The sequence below is a fragment of the Rutilus rutilus genome (assembly GCF_951802725.1).
Source record: "Rutilus rutilus genome assembly, chromosome: 1".
NCBI classification, from domain to species: domain Eukaryota; kingdom Metazoa; phylum Chordata; class Actinopteri; order Cypriniformes; family Leuciscidae; genus Rutilus; species Rutilus rutilus.
Genome location: NC_140209.1, coordinates 21,538,841 through 21,560,557, shown reverse-complemented (window position 1 = coordinate 21,560,557; position 21,717 = coordinate 21,538,841). Strand labels below are relative to the sequence as shown.

At 43.2% G+C, this 21,717-nt stretch overlaps 2 protein-coding genes across 2 annotated transcripts in view; both read left to right on the top strand.

Moving 5' to 3' along the window:
• The window catches only part of LOC311291784 (uncharacterized protein), a 44,721-nt gene that overhangs the window by 17,053 nt on the left and 5,951 nt on the right, over window positions 1-21,717 (top strand). The window contains exon 6 of the mRNA XM_084411036.1: window positions 18,142-18,828. Within this exon, the coding sequence (XP_084267162.1) occupies window positions 18,142-18,828 (687 nt within the window). The remainder of the gene's footprint in view (window positions 1-18,141; window positions 18,829-21,717) is intronic.
• LOC311298630 (uncharacterized protein) lies at window positions 2,334-4,094 on the top strand (the record flags this gene model as incomplete). Its single annotated transcript, XM_084421722.1, has 4 exons — window positions 2,334-2,346; window positions 2,863-2,901; window positions 2,990-3,394; window positions 3,469-4,094. The coding sequence occupies 4 exons, from the start codon at window positions 2,334-2,336 to the stop codon at window positions 4,092-4,094; spliced, it is 1,083 nt and encodes a 360-aa protein (XP_084277848.1).

Below are 21,717 nucleotides of genomic sequence, written 5' to 3'. Positions count from 1 at the left end.
AATTATTTTAGAGAGTTGAAAAGTATGTCCATACCATTGACGTCCACAAAAATAATTAACCTAAAGTTGAAAAACATACCTTTAAAAAGCGTTTAAAAAGCTTACTAAAACCAATTATTTTAGATAAAAATGACATAAACAATGTACTCTTTAAAAGTCTATCATCTAAATCAATTTAAGGTTGAAAAAACATTTAGTTATTTCACATTCCTATCCTTTATATAATTTATAATATAAATTATATAATAATTATCATGCTAAGGTTGTTTTTAAGTCTATAATATAAAAGCTTACTAAAACCAATAGTTTTAGCTGAATAAAATTGTCTTACCTTATTATTTTAGAGAGAACCTACCACGGATGAAACGGGCTCGCAGCTCCATCTGTTGGACTCTCTCTGAATCGACGATCAGAATGAGACACGGTCAATGTTTTGTTAGGGATAAAATGATTTTCAAAGTTTAAAAATGTTTTAAAGTTGTAATAGAGTTGTTAAATTATTAAAAAGTGGAAATACAAAAAGACTTTCTCCCTGAATGAGCTTACCCGTGTCTCAAAACATAGTGAGCCGAGCGCGTGTGTGTCAGCAGCAAGAGGAGGGGGCCGCGCGCGTTTGTGGCTGTCTATGCGCGCGCTCTCTCTGTCTGACATCCCCCTCCTTTGCACTCCTTACAGTGGAACTAAAGTTGAAAAACATTCTATTCTTTTAAATGGTTATAAATGAAATGGTTATAAGAAATATACTGCAAGCAATTGTTTCAGATAAACAAAATCCATTCTACATTTTTTTAGAGAGCTGAAGGCGGTGTTTTCACATCACCTTTGTGACCTGCGGCGCTCCAAATCAGTCCTTATGTGTGTGTGCGTGCGAATGGGGCTTGTAAATTAACGTGCCAACCTTCACTCTCGTCTGAATTTACTTCAAAATCATAATATCTTTAAAGATGTTGTTAATTAAAACCATCGTATCTTATAAAGGAGTAGCATGTTTTTGACAGTTTTCTGACGGTTCTATCTATGAATTACGCTTGGTCCGCGTCTAGCATATCTTCTGCCCCGAATTTACGGTGACACCTGTGACCCTGGTCCATTTCCACGAATTTTACAGGTCCATTCATAGAACAAGGATGACACCTAGTGGTCACTCAACACCGATTTCCTTCATATACTCGCCTTTATAAATACATTTTGATAAGCTCAAACCATCACTTGCACCAAAACTTTGGAGACTCTCCAAGACAATCACTTGGCCCAAACATTTTCGCTGACAATGGAGAAACGTGAGTATTTTCTCATTTCATGCTATGCTGTTTTATTTCACCCAGCTGTTAGTGATTTTTAAATACTAAAATTGATCAAAAGTATGTTATGCTATTTTTTTACAGTCTATGACGTTATGGCGTCTTTAAACCATATTATAATTCAATACTGTTTCATCTTCTGTAATTGTTGATTCATATAAATGATGCTATGTTTTAACTGTTGATAGAGATTGTTTTAACAGATTGGTTTAAAATATGCTATACAGTATGTTGTTTTAAACCATAATTCATTACTGTAATATGATGTTTTAAACAATATTATAATTTATTACTTTAATAAAAACATGCTTTGGTATTTTATCCGCTGTTAGAGTTTTTAATACTATATTCATTTATCATAAAATTATGCTATGGCGTCTTTAAACCCCATGACAAGCATGCTTTGGTTATTTTATCTGCTGATAGAGATATTTTATCTATATTCATTTATCAACAATTATGATTATAGCACGATGTTTTATTTTTTGTCTTAAATTCAGCTCAAAAACTGTTTTTATGAAAAAAGACTTTTATTATGAAAACACGTGTCATCATGTTGTTACTTGAAACTTAGCTTTTAGCTGCTAACAATGCTACAATTCAGTTTGCTATGTATATGTTTGCAGAAAAACAATTCTGATCCTATTAAATCGATGTTTTGCCATCGCGTTATACGTCCGTCATGTATGAACACAACATCCAGGGCTGTTAGCGCTCCCGATCAGCAATGCATGAGTTCTAGCTTAGCACCACGTGCTAGTTGCTAACTGCTGTTAAATCGTGTATCAAACTAGTTTCCCCAACGCATCTGATTCACAAGACAGATCGATTTGTTTTGATATAATTTGGTACAATATTTTAAAAAACATAAAGGTTTGTTTCAGTCACTTTCTTAAACACACCATGTTATGGATACACCAGCCAACTAGCTCTCCGGCGCCACCAGATGGCCCGGAGTCTAAACTACACCTGTTATACTGAAATTGAGCCCCTACAGGTTCGGAGTAGATATGACAGGCTGTTATACCGAAAATGGCTCCCTCTGGTGAGTCTGGGCTGAAATGACACCCTGTTATAGTGAAAATTGCGCCATCTGCTGACGGTTTAATGTTATGACACCCTGTTATAGTGAAAATTGCGCCATCTGCTGGATTTTGATGATATAACATCATGATTTCTTTGTCACAGTCTGTCTCTGTGTGTGTGTGTGTGTGTGTGTGTGTGTGTGTGTGTGTGTGTGTGTGTGTGTGTCTGTCTGTGTGTGTGTGTGTGTCTGTGTGTGTGTGTGTGTGTGTGTGTGTGTGTGTGTGTGTGTGTGTGTGTGTGTGTGTGTGTGTGTGCTCCATTAAACAAGCATATAAAAACCCTCACCATGTGTTTTAAATCATAACAGGGTTTTTTTTTATCTCAGGTTCAAATATTGAGCAGCAAGCCTTTGACGCTATTAATATTTGTAAGTACGTATTAACTATTCTTTTTATAAATTAAAATGAATGTATTTTAATTTTGTCTTTTTATAAATTGAAAGCATTTTTAATTTTTTGTATTTTTTAATTCACAGTGGCCTCTCTGGCTGCTGATCCAGACAGCGCCGCCAATGGTAAAACAAGATATGAGAAATCAAAATTTTAGATTTCTTTTATGAGAAATCAAATTTTTAGATTTCATACAATTTATCGCCCAACCAGGCTTCGAGACAGTTATCGATCTCACGCAAGATGGCAATGTAACAGCCAGGCCCGCCACACCCACTCCGGCGCACGTCGAGAATCCAATAGTGACCAACGAGGACAAACCACTTCCTGGACCCAGCGGCGAACCAGCAAGAAAGAAGACTAAAAAAACGAATCGTCCCACCTCACCGGTCAGTCGTCGCCCGAGCGGGCCACCACTCCCCGGACCTAGCGACGAACCACCAAGAAAGACTTATCGTTTTACAGCGGTGGTGCGACCTGAACCCACCGGGGGAGTACCGAGAAAGACTTATCGTTTTTCCCCGGCGATCAGTCCTGAGAGCTCTCCAGAGAGGAAAACTCTTTGTCCGACACCACCAAGCAGCCCACCCACCAGTCCTGAGACCGCCTTCTTTCATGGTAAGACCTTCTACATTATTTGCATTTAAACTCCGGCGGAGTCACGCCATTAAGATTTTTTTTTTTACACACAGCTGACTCGAGTAGAAGCCATAAGGATGACCTGACTAGCTGGGGTACGTCTCAACTTGATGCATGGGACCTGGGTTCTTGGACGAGCGAGCCTGGCGAGGTGTCAACCAGCCACGCGGGTCAAACACCCTACCCTTCTAGATCACCGTCGTTGGAAGAAGTAGAAGTGGAAGAAGTGCCGGAGCCTCAGTCGGCTGATGAACCATTCGATGATGCGCCTCTGACACACAGGCTCATTAATTCGATAGAATCATTAGGTCAAGAGTTTCGCGACGCTCAGGTTGACATAAACAACAAGTACATCGAACTTCGAGACGTACAGGATGATATTAACAACAAATTGATTGAGTCTCGTGACAGACAAATCGAAACCCATAGCAGATTAGACGCATTGCGTGGTGAGCTCCGTGCCAATCACCTCGAGACACGTAGCCGATTCGATGCGCAGGATCGCTTTATTCAGGATCTGGCCAATGAAATATTCCGTCGCGTCAATGCTATGAGATCAACGACTGAACAGCGGTTTGATAGAAATGATCGTATGTTGAGCCAATACCAACGAGAATTGGTGCTCATTTTGCATCACCTTATTCTCACCATCATAGATGAGACGACGGAGCCAAATTGAATATAGATCTATTCCTAGTAATTCTTATATTGCACGTTTGTAATATTCCATCTATACTTTGTTTACATATAATCTGATATTTCATTTATACTCTGATTGTGTAATATTTCATTTATACTTTGTTTACATATATGCTTTTTATACTATATGAAATTTGCAATAGTTCATTTATACTTTTTATACTTTGTTTACATATAATGCGATATTTCATGAATGTTTGTATACTCTGATTTTGTAATAGTTCATATATGCTTTTTTATACTATATGAAATTTGTATGCTTGTTTTAACTCTATGATTTTGTAATAGTACGTGTTTTGGTCTGAAATCTAAAAATGGACGGGTCAGACGACGCAGACTTATGCCAATCAGACCAATCCTCCACAGAACTGTCACCGGACGAGATTGAAATGCTAAGTATACTACCCGATTCTTTAGAACAGTATTTGTTTAATCTAGAATCCCCTGCTATGTTGGATCTTTTTGAATTAGCCGTAAATCCAAATATGAATTTGTTTGATCCTCTGCTAAGCCTAGACAACGACCCCTTTGTACAACATGGCGGTGTTTTAAACAGCCCACCATGTACCGACCCTGACAACACAGAGCACCCTGCCGTTGATGATACTTCGCCACCGTCCGCATCAGGTAATGTCGACCCTATTACGCAGACTCGATTAAGCCGTACAGACATTGACAGGTTGATTCGCGAGGGTGGGGACGTTAACGGATATCATGTTTTACCACGACCTCGTTTCAATAGCGTGACGTTGAGAAGGACTACGAATCTGAGAGAGATTAACTCTACAGATTTGGCCCGTTATCATACCCGCTTACACGACATGCTTACCGGAATTGTGAATTTCGCTAGGGAATTTGACCATGCACCGGTGATCAATATCACATTGACGGCTCCCAGCCTCCAAACGCCCGTTAGCGGTATTTTAACCGCCGGTAATGATTATGACGTGGATGGGTTTATGGATCAAATCGAAAAAGTTGTACAGAGCAACGACCGGTTACTATCTGACCAAACCGTAGAATTTGAAGCCTCCCTAGCCATGAACAGACAAGGCGGGGGTAAGCCTCGCCGGAAACTAACGGACATCGCTGTAGACCAAGTGATCAAAAGAAAAAAGACTAGTTTATTCTGCCCCACCAATATTTCAAATAATTTGTGTTTCTCCATCTGTCTAGCCAGATTTCTTAACCCCCAACACCCCGAGAGCGAGTTAGAAAAACTGGCTACCGCCATTCAAAACAGCGTCGGCTTCTCAATCCAAGACCGAATCGGTCTCGGCGACATAGCCTCGTTTGAACGAGCGCTAGACATTAAAATCGTCGTATTTCACAGATCTAACGCCTTGGTCTTAGAAACCTACAAAAACTCTGATGAACCCCACCCAAAAACGGTCTTCCTGTATCTCCACAACGACCATTACTACATGATAACGAGTTTGACGGCATTCATCGGTTCAACATACGTGTGTCCATTTTGCTACAAATCTTACACCAACCGCAGAAACCATCGTTGTAAGCACGCCTGCAACATCTGTTTCGATGCGGAATGTTACAGGTTCCCTGTAAGAATCATACACTGCCCCGATTGCTTGAGGTACTGTAAATCGGCTTATTGTTTTGAAATGCATAAAAAAACCCCGCCTCCCGGTCAGGAACACCCCGCCTGTGATATGATCAAATACTGCAAACTATGTAACAGACGTTACGACGTTAAACTGGGCAAGAAAACCAAACACATCTGCGCCCCAGACAAATGCGTGCATTGTCGCGAGCGTCTGACGAACGTTGGTGAGCATCAATGCTTCATACAACCTCTAGAGCCTAAAGAACCCTGTGAGAAATACATCTTCTACGATTTCGAAACGCGGTACGAAAATGGTAGACACGTGGCTAATTTTGTCTGCGCCATCACATTCAAAGGCAAGAAATTTACTGCTAGCGGTACCGGCTGCATCGCTAAGCTAATCAACCACTTCAGACAACCCCGATATACAGGCTACTGCTTCATCGCTCATTACGCCTCCAGATTTGACGCCTTTCTAATCCTCGAGTATTTTTGCAAATCAGGGATCGCGATTGAGGTCATAATGCAAGGGTGCAAATTACTCTTGATGTACGATGATGCTTTTGCCCAGCGATACATCGATAGCTACTCATTTTTCCCATTCGCTCTCGCCAAAATGCCCGCGGCGTTAGACTTGACGACGACTGAAAAAGGCTACTTCCCCCATCTTTTCAACAGGGTGGGAAATGAGAACTATGTCGGACCATACCCCGACAAAAAGTTCTACAACTACGAGAACATGTCGGATAAAGACCGAGAAAAGTTTGATGCGTGGTACAGCACGACGAAGGGCAAGTTCTTTAACTTCAAGAAAGAACTGTACGCCTACGGCGTTAACGACGTCGTGTTGTTGCGCGAAGGATGCATGAAGTACAGAAAGTCTTTCCTAGACTGCACCCAACTCGATCCTTTTGGGTTCACGACGCTGGCCAGCTGCGCGATGGGGGTCTTCAAAACACATTATCTCACCAGAAACACGCTCGCCCTCACGCATAACAAAGCCTACATCCATCAGAATAAGTCCTATTCCAGCGGTTCGATCGAATGGCTCGAGTATATAAAAAAGACTCGAAACGTGGACCTTCACCACGCCGTAAACCACGGCGAAGTATCGATCGGTAAGTACTTTTTAGACGGCTACTACGAGCAGGACGGAGTCAGGCACGGCTTAGAATACGCGGGGTGCATCTTCCATGGGCACTGCTGTCGCTTTGAACCCCATCAGGCGCACCCCCTGTCCGGAGTACCCTACGGGGTTCTCAGGAACCAATTTGACGACAAAGTGGAAATTCTGCGGAACGCGTACGGTTTGCAAATCGAGGTTCTGTGGGAATGCGAATGGAACCGCATGAAAAAGACCGATCCCTCCGTGATAGAATTTATGGCCAATTATTCCGCCCCAGAGAGATTGAATCCTCGTGATGCGCTTTACGGAGGCCGAACGAACGCCTATAAACTATACCACAAGGTGACCGGCGATGAGAAAATAAGGTATCTGGATTTCACAAGCTTGTATCCTTTCTGCCAAGCCAGGAAAAGCTACCCGATCGAACACCCCGAAATCATTTTCGCCGATTTCCAACCGATTGAAAACTATTACGGACTTATCAAAGCCACCGTGTACCCTCCCCGTAACTTACTGCACCCGGTTCTCCCTTACAGATGCCAAGGAAAACTCATGTTTCCGCTATGTAGAACCTGCGCCCAGGATCAAAACCAGACCACTAGCTGTACCCACACGGACCAGGAAAGATCGCTCTCCGGCTGTTGGGTCAGTATCGAGCTTTTAAAAGCCATCGAGAAGGGTTATGTGGTGGCCAAGATAGACGAGGTTTGGCATTTTCCACAGCGGTCAGACACGTTGTTTGCCGAATACGTAAAAACCTTCTTGCGCTTGAAACAACAAGCGTCTGGCTACCCTTCGAACGTCGTCACGGATGGTGAGAAAGAGGCTTACATCCGCGACTATTTTGAAAAAGAGGGTGTTCAACTCGATCCGGAAAAGATCAAGTACAATGCAGCCCAAAGGGCAATCACAAAATTAATTCTCAATAGCTTGTGGGGGCGCTTCTCTTTAAGACAGAACTTACCTCAAACGACTCTGGTGAGCGAGCCCGAAGATTTCACCAGAATCGTTTTTGGCAATACCGACACGTTGGCCTATTTCTCATTCATCTCAGATGACGTCGCTCTCGTCCAGCATAAACCCGACAAAGACGATGTTTGCAAGGCTCGCGACGTCAATGTTTTTTTAGGCGCTTTCACTACCGCGCACGCCCGACTGGAATTGTACGAATTGATGGACAGACTAGGTGACCGTCTGCTGTACTCGGACACAGACAGCCTCGTATTTGTGTCTAGGGACGGTGACTGGGAGCCTCCTCTCGGTGACCATTTAGGGGAGCTGACCAGCGAATTAGACCAAGATGATTATATAGCGACCTTCTGCTCGAGCGGCCCCAAATCGTATGGATTTGAGACGGCCAAAGGTAAAGTTTCGATGAAAGCTAAAGGTATTACCCTGAATGCTAAAAATTCCCGAGCTATCTGTCTCGAATCCCTGATTGGTCTGGTTGACAGCTATGTGACGTCGCATGATAGATCCAAATACATCCTGGCTCAGACGGAAAACATTGTTAGAGATAAAAAGGCTCTCACATTACACAACAAATCAGTCGTTAAAAGGTTTAAGGTCGTCTACAATAAACGTCGGCTTTTAAGCGACTATAGCACGCTTCCTTATGGCTACTGATCAGATGATGCACAGAGGGTCTCAGGATGTGTCCGATTTTGATTTCAGACTTCAACACCCTTTCAGCTGTGTCCTATCCGGGCCCTCGAATAGTGGCAAGTCTTATTTTGTAAAACTTTTGTTGGAAAAAGGTTTGAATATCATTTCCAAGAAAATTGAAAACATTGTTTGGTTGTATGATTGCTGGCAAACTTTGTACGATGATTTACTTCAATTGTATGACATTAAATTTATACAAGGAATACCCCAGACTCTGAATGATGATGATTTACTGCCTGTTACCACCGCTAATCTTCTCGTGGTGGACGATCTCATGGAGCAAGCTAGCGCTAACGTTGAACTACAACGGGTTTTTACGCAATATTGCCACCACAGGAATCTCAGCTCTATTTACATAGTGCAAAATTTATTTGCACAGGGTAAGTCCAGCCGAACCATCAGCTTAAACGCCAATTATATGATCCTGTTTAAAAATCCTCGGGACGTCCATCAAGTGGCGATGCTAGGGCGTCAAATGTACCCCGGAAACACAAAATACTTTATGGAGTGTTATCACGACGCGGTCGACCGACCTTTCGGCTATCTCATGATAGACTATAAAGCAAAAACTCCGGAGCAGTACCGTCTCAGAACAGGATTGCTTTCGGAGCGTCAAGTGGTTTATATCCCGAAAAAAAGAAGAGCGTGATAACCATGTCCGCCAGACTTTGTAAGCATCTGCCGGTGTTAAAACTGCTACATAAAGCCACTCCTAAACAACGACGCCTTATTTTACAATCGGCGTCCGACGAATTCATTTTAGCGCTCTGCGAACTGGCTCTAAACATCCTCTATGGCGTCATTCCGGTCAACAGGCAACAGTATCAAAAACTGAAAAAGAGAAAAACGGATATTAAATTTGTAGCCAATAAAAAAATTGGCATAGCGGCCAAGAAACGAGTCTTCAACCAGAAGGGAGGGTTCCTGTTGCCGCTCCTAAGCGTAGCCTTGCCGTTTCTCACGAACTTGATAGCAAATCGCTAGGATGGAGTATGCCGAGAAGATGTATTTAGTCCCTCACCATCAGCTGGACAAGCTCAAGAGTGAAAATGCTCGCGAGAACATTCAACAGACCGTGGAGAACGATTTGGACGCCGCCATAAGAAATATTTTACGCCGCACCGATTTGAATCCTTACGAAAAAGTCAAACTTTACACCCATACCCTGAGCAGGTTTTTGACCATCGTTAAACAAGGGGATCGTGAGAGCGGTGTTTTAACGCTTTCGTTACCGGATCTTGACCCCGGTCATAAAGACGAATCGCCGGCTGATAACGTTGAAGACGGTAAAGTTGAGGGGGCTGTCGTCGACGAAGTTCTGAAGAATGTGCCATCGAGAAGTGTGAAAAACAGCAGATACATATTAGACAAGATGTCTAAAGCTAAAGGACTGAGCTCGTGGAACGAATCCGGGGAGTTTGTGTTCAGGGGTAAAGCCGTACAAGGTTCGCACATGCTCGATTTGTTGAAAAATGTTACGGCCCCGCAAAAGGTCAGGGATGACCGGAGACCTCTAGGATGGTCCGAGTTTCTACGGGCCTTTGCCGAATTAAACATTCCTTTTTCTATGGTGCCCAATCAACAGGTCAGACGCACGATTAACTCTCTAAAGAGTAAACCTCTAGAACCTTTTAAAAACAAGACGCAGAGATATTCGCCTCGCCTGGCTCCAGAGTTTGGAAACTCGGCTCTAAAGAGTAAACCTTTAGAACCGCCATCACCACCTGCTAGACCTTATAAAAAAAAGGCGCAGAGATATTCGCCTCGCCTGGCTCCAGATTTCGGAAACTCGCCTCTCACCACATCGACGCCTGTTAGACCTTATAAAAAAAAAGCAAGGAGATATTCACCTCGCTTGGCTCCAGATTTCGGAGACTCGCCGGCTATCGGCCGAGGGCGATGGTTGGAAATGTAACGATGTTGTGTGAGCATTAAATAAAAGACGATGAGAAATATTATGGTTTAAGCTTTTTTTTTATTTATACATCAAACACGTCTGCACGCAATGAATGCAGGATAACATTTTATCATTACAAACATGCGGTCTCAATCTCTTCACAAAGAGGGACACCATTTTATCATTTCTAACATAATCATCGGTGTATAGTTTCATCACATGGTTATAGTCGCGACCTCTGGCTAAATGATATAGAAAAAACACACAGTGCTGTCCGCAGGTATCCGATGAATAATCCTGGACGCGTCTGTCGGAATATAATACGTCGACGTCGTTGACGGCCAGAAAGTTATTGATGCTGATTGGAAAGCGGGGACTGTTGGGAGGATTGCCGAAGCTGTCGAAAAAACACGCGGTCCCCTCTCTGGCTAAATAAACGGCGACCCAATGCTCACCCGGCAATTGAGCCGGGTCGGTATTAATGATCCCCATCGACGGTAAGATCCTCAGAGGTTTTTTGGGTAGTTGATCGCTCGGTAGAACCCCGAGAAAATGAGCCCTGCATGCTATTTTATCCACGATAGCTGTGAGTTGTAGCGTGTTCATCTCTCAGTAGTGATCAATCAGTACCTGTCTGCGGTTAGACACTTCAATGAGGCTGTCGAATACTGCGTAAATTATTAAATTAATGGTATTCGGCAGCGCTTGTCTGAAACGCGCTTCGACTCTGATGTTCCCGGACTTGATCAGGGAAATGTGCTGGCCACAGTCCTCGTCAGGCGATAAATTAAATGCGTACAGCGTGTATCCGTTCAGGAAATCATTCCTGCCGATACAGAGCGGTCGATCTTTAAGGTGTCTCCCGGTCGTCATCGCCAGCTGATAATATTCACGTACAGCCAAACTGGCATCGAAATTAGGTTGTAGAGGCTTGGCCGGGAATTGTTGACCGTCAACGTAGACTGCTAGGAATTCCAGATTGTAATGTTTGAACGCAAATGGATTTTTTTCGTAGGAGCCGGTGAATGCGTCGTTGTCGACCATGCCAATAACGATAGACTTTGGCAACGTTCCTAAAAGCAAATTTTCTTGATTCGAAACACGAGAGCCGGCGGGTATGGAGAACGATTTTAGACAGACCCTATCAATGGGATACTTGGCCGTGGTCGAAAGCAGCGTCTGGGCGTGAGCCAGTCTCACCGGCGGCGATACAGAAACTTTTTTGACAAATAGGGACGCCGCTACTATATGTAATTTGTAAGCCACGTCGTCGGATCTCATCAGACAGAATTCATCCTTTGCCCGTATAAAGCGTAATTTGACGTCTAAATTGCTAATTAAAAGTTTTTCCTGGAAGAATATATCGCTGTGTATGGGGGCAAGCAGTTCCACCTCACTGCTTCGAGCGGTGTAGACCGATCTCTTTGTCAACCCCTCGTTACGCCCTGCAGGGTCATGTACATCCATGTGACCGGCTGTGTCTTTGTGAAACAAACCGGCGGAGAAAATAGATTCCAGCGTATCTTTACCGTAGTTGAGCAGACTTTCGATGATGCAGCGATACGGATGAGTTCCGGTGCTCTGAGATATCAGGCGGTCGCCGAGGGTTACGTCGACCTGTGAAAACATTGTAGCAGCCAGGTAATTTATTGGGCCCACCTTTGCCGGGTGGGCAATAACTGCTCCGTCAGGCCCCGTGATTTTCGCCCGTAGATAGAGCATCGTGTTATTGAGATCCAAATAATCATCCCCGGTGCCGGCGATAAAAAACTCCAATGGTGCAGAGTCCGATATGGCCGATAATGGGGCTACTTCTAAATAGCCGTTTTTCTCAATAACGGTCTGCGTCAGCGGGACCGTAAATAGGTCCAACTCGGACTTGATGCATTCTCCCGACATGCGGTGCAATAAAGCCATGTTAGAAAATGGTTTTTCCGACTCTCTTGATCGTCGCCTTTCGACTAACAGACGTCCTACGCTTTCTACGTACGACTGAGTGTTTCTTTGGTCCAAGTGTTGTTTTCTTCTTTCCCCACTGACCACGCCTCCTCACACCCGGTGGTTTAGACATTCTTTTACGAGCCATGACCATCAGACCGGATCCGTCTTGAGCTTTATCGTTATGAGATCGCGTCAATACGTTCGAGACGACGTCGGATACTATATTTTTAGCGGCCGATTTTAGATGGGGTTTCGCGATGCTAAATCCTCTTTTTAACAGAGGTATAGCCATCCTGAACAGACCTCTGAAAAGACCCCCTAAGCCTGCTCCGTACATAACCCCTCCCCCGGCATACCCTGGTAAACCCCCTCCGGCCTGATTTCGGTAGTAGCTGACATAGTCAGCGGTCTCTCCGGGTCTATAATAAACCATTTTTTGGTTTAAAGTGTAGTTTTACGATGACTTTCCCGTAAGAAAATGGTACTTCTTTGTTTTGATCGTCCTTCAACTCTATGGTGATGTCGGTGATGTGATCCTTATTGATCGATGCGTAATGGGGGGTGTCGTATCTAACAATGACCGTGTCGTTGCTTTTCCCCGGTATATGTACGCATCTCAAAAGGGGAACGTAAGAATCACCGACCGCTTGATATTGGATAATGTCTGTGTAAACGTACATTGTGTAGAACCCGGCGTTGATATCGCATTGATGAGGGGCGTACATGACGACGTTTGTGGTAAAATCTGTTTTTTTATGATAGTTTAAACCTCCGAGAGGTTTTAGCGTCATTCCTAAAATAGTGGCGAGTCTCCCCCGAAAACTCATTGAAATGTTGGGTTTCGCGGTCAGAAACACCTTGTTTTTTAATTCGTCGTGATTCAATACGGCCACTGGTGCGATAAGTTGATTTATAGCACGGAGGATCGCACGAATGTTTGGGTAATAACCCCCGCTTATGTATATTTTTGCAATATTAGCAAAACCGATACTTGAGTCTTTGGAGGGTTCCGGGGCCGTATGTAGGATAAAATGACCATCTGCGTCATTAAAGTTGTACCAACTTCTAGGATATTCGATTTCGGCGAGTCCGACTTCCCATTGTCCTTTCAAGTCTATAGCTCGCGCCAGCCTGGTTGTATAGGCGGATATGCGATTTTCGGGATAAACCGACCTAGATGCATTGCACGGTAACGTGACGTAGAACCCGTGATCATCCATGGCGGTCCTTCGTTGGTATGACCTGATCCGTTAAACGTCGGGGTGTTTTAAGTCCAGCAGAGTTTTTTTATCTATGTAACTATTAAATTTTGAAGGCCATCCTAGCCATTTCACTAAAACAAGCGTAGATTTCCCTTGTTTTTTCTGACCTAAAATCTTTTCCACTTTAAAAGATTTGTTTTTACTGACAATTATTTTTTGCAACTCTTTTTCATAAAAAACCCCCTCGATGACATCGCCGTCATAATCGGTGAGTCTGTAGACAGGTGGTTGACGAGGGATAGCCAAGGATACGGTGAAAAATTCCTCCGTGTAGTTCTGCTCATAACCTTTGGCGAACGGACCTCTCACTTTAGAAATCCTGACGACGTCGCCGACTTTGAATTTAAATACGGGTCTCTCGGTCTTCTTTATATCGCCGTACAAGTTTTGAAACACTTGACCCTCGTTTACTTTGTCGACGTCCACGGGTCTCATTCTGATACTTCGGTGATAACTGGTGTTGTACCCCTGCATAATGTCTTGTAAGACATCTATGTATCGTCGGGAATTTGTAGCCGTTAAAAATCTCCACATACGACTTTTTAACGTCCTATTAAATCGTTCCACGACGCTGGCTTTCAAATCGGTAGCGGTAGCGAAATGATTAATGTCGTGCTTTTTCATCACATCTTGAAATTGTTTGTTAAAAAATTCCTTTCCCTGATCCGTCTGCAATTTCTGCGGCACGCGGCCCTCTTCGAGGATAGACTCGAACGCTCTAGTGACCTCTGCGCCGCTCTTATTCTTCAACACGCGAGCCCAGGCGTACTTGCTAAATACGTCTATGCACGTCAGCAGATATTTATGACCGTCATTATCCTTGGCGTAGGCGATCATGTCGACGAGATCGGCCTGAAACTGAGTATCGACCCCGTACACGACCACTCTGTTTCGTTTGTATTTTATAGGCGCTGTTTTGTGTAATGTGTAAGCGTCCTCACCAGCCAGCCATTCTGAAACCTGTTTATCGCTCAGACGGACCCCGCTGTCTTTCAAGACGGCGTCTTTTAATCGTTTTTTACCCCCTAAAGAGCCTGGGTTGGAGGGCGTATAATAAGCCTCTTTCATGAGCTCCGACATGCTGCCGTTGCACCCGTTGGAAAAGAATGACGCGTACAAGCGGTTTGAATCAATCTTTTATTAAAAAACGTTACAGGATATAATACAAGTAAAATGGATATAATAGAAGATAGTAAACATGGATATAATAGAAGATAGTAAACATACTATAAGTAAAAATGGATATAATAGAAAACATAGATAGTATAAGTAAAAATGGATATAATAAAAAACATAGATAGTATAAGTAAAAATGGTATTAATATAATACAACATGTAAAATGGATATAATGGGTTAATATGATACAACATGCAAAAGGGATATAATAAAAATACACACTCTAAGTAAAAATGGATATAGCGGGATTAATATAATACAACATGGAAAAATGGATATAATGACGTTACATACATACATACACACAATAAAAGTAAAATGGTTATAACAGGATAGAAAATGGATTAATAATAGCGTCAGTGGTAATCTAACCAGAAAAGAAAATCGCGGCAGGCCATCATGTTTTTGTCTAGGATGTAATCGACGTACATTACGACAATTTTGTCTACGTTTTTAATCACTTCAACGATTCTGATAGCGTCGTCCCGATCATCGGAGTCATATTCTTTTGATTTCTTCATTAGCTCGGTACAGACATCCATCACATACGTACAAGTACACAGCAGATCGGTGACCCCGAGCGGGGATTGTGATTCACACAGCATATCTAGAACCTGTTTTATCATCACAACGGGTGGATCGTTACCGGCAACACATTTGTCCGTCATATAGTCCCATGAGCTAGTCAGTCCTCTTATATACACCATATTTTTCTTGAGATTAGCCTCGCGCACAGTATCTTGACATGGAGTATCGGGGTGGGATGCGTCCATAATAATCTTGCTCATGAGATCGGTCATCTGGTCTCTGTAATGCTCTTTAAACAATAATCCCATACAACACTTTAGGCTACAGGCTGCACCCATGTTGGAGATGGTTTGGTCACTGGCCATTCGCGGTGGGGAGATTTTCCCAGAGATCGACGACGTCGTAGACTATTTCCTTGCAGGGTTTGTCCAGAAGTCTCGCCCTGATTTCTTCCACCTTGGGGGTGATGAATGGTTCGTCTTTTAATTCGCGCAGAATAGTCCCGACTGTTCCTAGAATACGATTGGGTTGAGATTTTAACCCACACCGCTCCAGTAGGGTAGTGATGATGGTATGAAAAGAGGGTTTAAACAGTTTGCCTGAAAGTTCGTCAAAGTGGGTGTCGAAGTAGTAGTTGGGAGGGTCAAACAGACAGGAATGTTGCAGCTGGCTAGGATGGTTAATCGCACAGCCCTCACACTCGTCCTTCTGCTTTTCGTAGAGGAGATGTTGCAGCAAAACCATGGTCGCGCCTTTTATGATTTTGAACCCGACGTCGCTGAAACAGCCGTCTGTGACGTCGACGACATGATTAGAATGAGGCAGGGTCTGGTCGATTGTAGATGAGTCGTGCGGTTCCCGATCGTTATCGATCCCGAGACTTTTGACTGTCTCAGGGGGCGACTCCCAGCCTTTGTCGATGATATTGTTAGCTGGACCATCGTCGCATCCATCGTTGGACGATTCCGTGTCTTTGCGAGGGTTGATGATGTAAGTCAGGCTGTCGGATCCATGTTTTTTGTCGGACGGTGAAGGTCTAGTGCAAGAGCAGTCGCACTCGATCATCGGATCCCAGTCTAAGCCGCGTTTGATAGCCGGACCAGAGTCGTTTTGGAGGTCCGAGGGTTCAGGGGTGATGATGATGTTGCCAGGAGCCCTATCGTTTTCAAAGCAAGATTCCAAGTCTATGCGCCGTCTGGCCGTTTTAGCCGAGACCCAGTCGTTGTGGAGGCCCGATGGACCGCAGGCATCAGTCAGAGTATGTAGGGGTGCGTCGTCGTCGGGAGGGTCGAGAATGCTGCCGAAAGAGATACCGCAGCTGCATACGTGATCGGGTTCTGAAGCGTCGTCTTCAGCCATGGTTTATAAATGCTGCTTGGGAGGGTCGGGTCGCTGTATTTTATGAGCGCGGTGGAAAAGGGGGTGGGGACGTTGGAGCGCTTCAGCCTTGATTTATACACGACGCTTGACAAGGTCCGACCGCCGAGCTTTATGATGGCTGTAGTAAATGGGCGGGGACGGCAGAGCGTACGTGCTGCTCCGTGCACATCTCTCAGGGTGGAACAGCTGCACTTTAATTTTGTTGTATCCGTCATGCATGTCGCACCATTTGAACATTTTGTTGATGATTGAAAAAACACTGCTCAGCAGATCCAGATCGCACCACTTGAACAAGAATTGCATTTCATACAGATCCTGATGCTCTTTAGGCAGGATGGGACCCATCCGAGTGTTGTTGAGCTTTGTCTTGTCTTTACAGCAGAATATGTAAACAGAATCATTCGGCTTCTTTTGAGTATGGTCACCTACCACACGGTACCGGACATTCGGGGTCACCCCGTCCCACTCCCCCACGTACAAAGGCTCCTCGCCGCCGTCATTCAGATCCTTCCAGACACGTTTGTAAAATAGAGTCCAGTCTTTTTCAGGGAATACCACGCACGCGTCTTGCCCCGGCTGAAACTCGTCGACGCCATCAGTGGTGTAGAGCGTAACAACTCGAGTTGGTTTGTGAAATTTGTAGCCGAATACACGGCTGCTACACATCAGAAATTCAGCTTTAGTCCATTCCGAAATTTCATGGAGAAAGCTGGTCAAACGGATGTGTCCTAAAGGTTTTCTCGGCGCCATAGTCAGACTTTCCATCATCCTGTTGCTCAACCCCGCATCTGGGGATTGAGGGGAGGATAAACCATCCATGCTCATGTAGCTCATGTTTCCCTTTCTGGTGGTGCATGTAGAACACACTGACCCCATTTATATACGTTGCTCAACAATGTAAAGGCGGGGTGGGGGCGCAGGCACAAACCATATAACCACACACACACATATAACTGGGACAAAGTTCAAACAAACGGCAAAAAACATCTGTTCAAATATAACTACCCGTAAAAAAATTATGATTTAGTCCTACATAGGTCATAGTTCAAAACTAACTGACATGATCGATAGGGAGGAGGGGTCAATAGGTTAATCCCATGACCGCATTCCGGAAGTTCAACCTGTCAATCATAAAGGTCACCGGAAGTTCAACCTGCCAAAAGGTCAAAGGTCAAAGTCGTAAATCATTTTGACACAAGCCGCCTCATAAGTACTACTTAAGAGATTTTGTGTTCAGATTTTTTGGTTTTTGGTACATTTACAGGTTTTTGGTACAACCATTTTTGGTTTAATGTAATTTTCACATTTTACTTAAATTGCGACAGCTGTAATCGATTAAGTTTAATTGCACATTTAATTGCCATTTTTTGCCCCTTTAACTTGGGGGCATTTTCATTTATATTGGTGGCATGTTTGCCCCAAAATCCCATTCATTTCCTACCCTGGTGTACAATACTAAAGTATGAGTTTTTTAATATGTTTTTCAGTGTCGGTGATTTTCTCTGGAAAAAAGAAGCTGAATCTGGTGCTGTGTGGAAAAGATACAACACTTAAGGTCTCTTTGTCAAAACTTTTACGAGGGAAACTGATAAAACCTTCATATCAGAGAGAGAGCAGTGAAGAGTGTGTGAAGAGAGAGGAGACAATACATGGACGTGTGATCAGTCTGGTGGAGCTTCCAGCTGTCAATCACCTCTCAGAAGAGGAAGTGATGCGTCAGACTCTCCGCTGTGTGTCTCTCTGTGATCCTGGAGTTCATGTTTTCCTCCTCATTGTTCCTGCTGGCCCTATGACTGATGAAGACAAAGCAGAAATAGAGAAGATCCAGAGCATATTCAGCTCCAGAGAACACTTCATACTGCTATTCACCTCAGATCTCCCCGTTGAAGAACCAGTGACAGATTTGTTCAAATCCAACCCAGAATTTCAGAGGTTAATCAGTCTCTGTGGAGGTCAGTACAGAGTGATGGGGTTAAATGGACCTGAACACCCAAGCCAGATCCCAGAACTACTGGATTATATAGAGAACATGAAGATCGAACCCTATTCTCTTCAGATGTATGTGAAAGCTCAAAAAAACAGAGTCAGACGTGAAACAGAGGAGAAATATATAGAAGAACTGAAGAGAATGGAGAATGAAAATAAAGAGTTAAAGCAGAATACTCAGTTAGAAGGTTAGTGTTTTTTTTTTATTTTGTTTTTTTATTTTTTTATGTATCTACATATCTTTATAAGAATGTAGCCTACACACTTTTCCTTTACAATATTCCAGCAATCATGTTGTTAGCCCTGTAATACTGTTGTTAATGTAGAATCAGAACTAGATTCACTTCATGATTCATGAATGAATCACTCTTTTGAGTCATTTCCAGGAATTGGTCAAATCTGTAAGCAAAACACATGTAAAGGGATACTTTAACTTTATTGAAAAAAATATATATATTTGCCTAGAATTAATTACAATAAACCTGAAGAAGCATCCCATTGATCGCCAATGATAAAGAAAGTCTTTGAGTTCATGCTTTTTAAGTTTAAGTTCCAAAACCTGCATGTGAATCTTGTGACTGCAGACAAATACATTTTTCATTTTCTCTGAAAATAATTCTCTCATGTAGGTTATAATTGGAACATTAAAAATGGAGCAGACCATCGTTCTATCGATGCAAACAAAGTATTTGAATAGATATATAATATCTGAATAGACTGAACAGAATTCTGCTATTCAACCATGAAATAAATTTGAATCATGTTTGGAGGTTCTTATGTTACATCACTGCTGAGGAAACTCCAGAACATGTGATGCAATTTATTGATTAATTTTGTTATTATTCATGCTTGACTATTAATATGACAGGTCATAAAACCAAGTTTGGACTTGTTCACAATGTCAACTGCATCTGAACCAAATTTTGTGTTGATATCTCAAAGAAATCAAAAGTAACAGCACTTGCCCAGCTAACAGATTTTTGTTATAAGAACATTCTCCAAATATTCAGTGTTGGTTCTGGGAACGTAAAAAATGTCCAGTTTTCTTGACGTTAGAGGAACATGTTTTAAAAGATATAATGTTCCTCAAACGTTCTTTCAACTTAATTTTTATTTAAAATTCAACATTCTTGGTACGTTGATTTGTAACATTCCAAGAACATAAAAATGTCCAGGTTCCTGAATGTTACTATAAATATTATTTAATGGTTAGTGTGATGTTCCTGAAAAATTCTTTCAATCATCTTTCGAAAGAGTAATAAGAACACAAACTACAACTTTATTCAGACACAGCCTTAGATGAACTGAAGATAAAAGACATTAACTCTCTCAAGATCTGATTAAACAACTGATTAAAAATTACCAATGAAGAAATGTTCTCCAAAAAACCTGAAATTGCTGATAAAGCACCAACTGAATGAAAGTCAAAGGTCAAGAGCCCAACTAAAGCAAACACTGATCTCCATGATGGTGACCTCAAACAAAACATTTTCAATAAGACATCAACATCTAAACCTCTGTTCTTTCTCAATAAGAACTTCTGTAGATGTATGACAGAAATAAAGTCAGTCTGGTTAGTAATAAGTGAAGCTGGTAATGCTGTTTGTGGAGTTGTTTGATCAGATCTTGAGAGAGTTAATGTCTTTTATGTTCAGTTCATCTAAGGCTGTGTCTGAATAAAGTTGTAGTTTGTGTTCTTATTTCTCTTTCTTTCAGTGCTTGTTCACAGCAGGTGTTTGAATGATTGAAAGAATGTTTCAGGAACATCACACTAACCTATCAATAACATTCTATTAATATTCAGGAATATGGACATTTTCATGCTAATGTGACGACCTGTGCTTTGAACAGAGTCGAGAGCACCTTGGGCACATAGCCGTGTCTCGGTCTGAGGGTGACTCTGGAATCACCGACCCCAAACTCCATGCAGGAAGGGCTCATGGAGAGCACCTGCAAATCACCCACTCGCTTAACTGATGCCAATGCCAGCAGAAGAGCAGTCTTTAGCGATAGTGGCTTTAGTTCAGCAGACTGAAGCGGCTAAAATGGTGGGCCTTTCAGGGCTCCGAGAACCGTGGAAAGGTCCCATGCCGGTATAGAAGGAGGCCGAGGAGGGTTCATCCTCCTGGCCCCTATAAGAAAACGAAAAAGTCGTTTCTGCCTAGTGATTGATCAGCCACAGGAGTGTGGTAGGCTGCAATGGCTGCCACATGTACATTGAGCGTGGAGGGCGTGCGTCCCACGTCCAAAAGCTCTTGAAGAAACGAAAGAACCACTGACACCTCACATGAAAAGGCACCAGCTGGCGAAGACCACCCTCTTAAGAGTATATAATTGTCTAGTAGACGGTGCTTTAGCTTCAGTGATAGTGTTTAGGACTCTCTCTGTGAGGTCCCCGGATACCCGTTGAGGGGCCACACATGAAGGGCCCACAAGTCTGGGCAGGGGTGTCAAACCGTCCCGTTCGCCTGTGTGAGGAGGTCTTTCCTCAGAGATATCGGCCAGGGGGCCTCTGCGCCAGCTCTGGGAACCATACCTGGGTCTTCCAGAGGGGAGCTATTAGAAGGACATTGCTCCTGCTCTTCCTGATCCGCTCGATGACCTGAGGGATCATCGAGACAGGATGCATAGAGGGAGCAACTGGGACAGGCATGGGTCAGCGCGTCCTTGTTCTTCGAAAAGAATGCTGAGTAAGGGACGTGCCATGACTTCATGAGCTCTTTGTGTACCTCAGGGAAGAAAGGCGCTGGTTTGTGACGGGGGGGCCTGCTGGCGCCCGGCGAGACCATCCATCCAATCGGCTCTTCACAGGCTCTTACGCAATACGAAGTGACCGTTCTCGAAAGGGAACTGGACATTTTTATGTTCTTGGAATGTTAGAAATCAACGTTCCTAGAATGTTGAATTTTAAATCAAAATTAAGTTGAAAGAAAATTTGAGGAACATTATATCTTTTAAAACATGTTCCTCTAAGGTCAAGAAAACTGGACATTTTTTACGTTCCCAGAACCAACACCGGAGAATGTTCTTATACACTGTCAGAAATAGGGGTACAGCAGGAGTCCATTTCTGTCCCC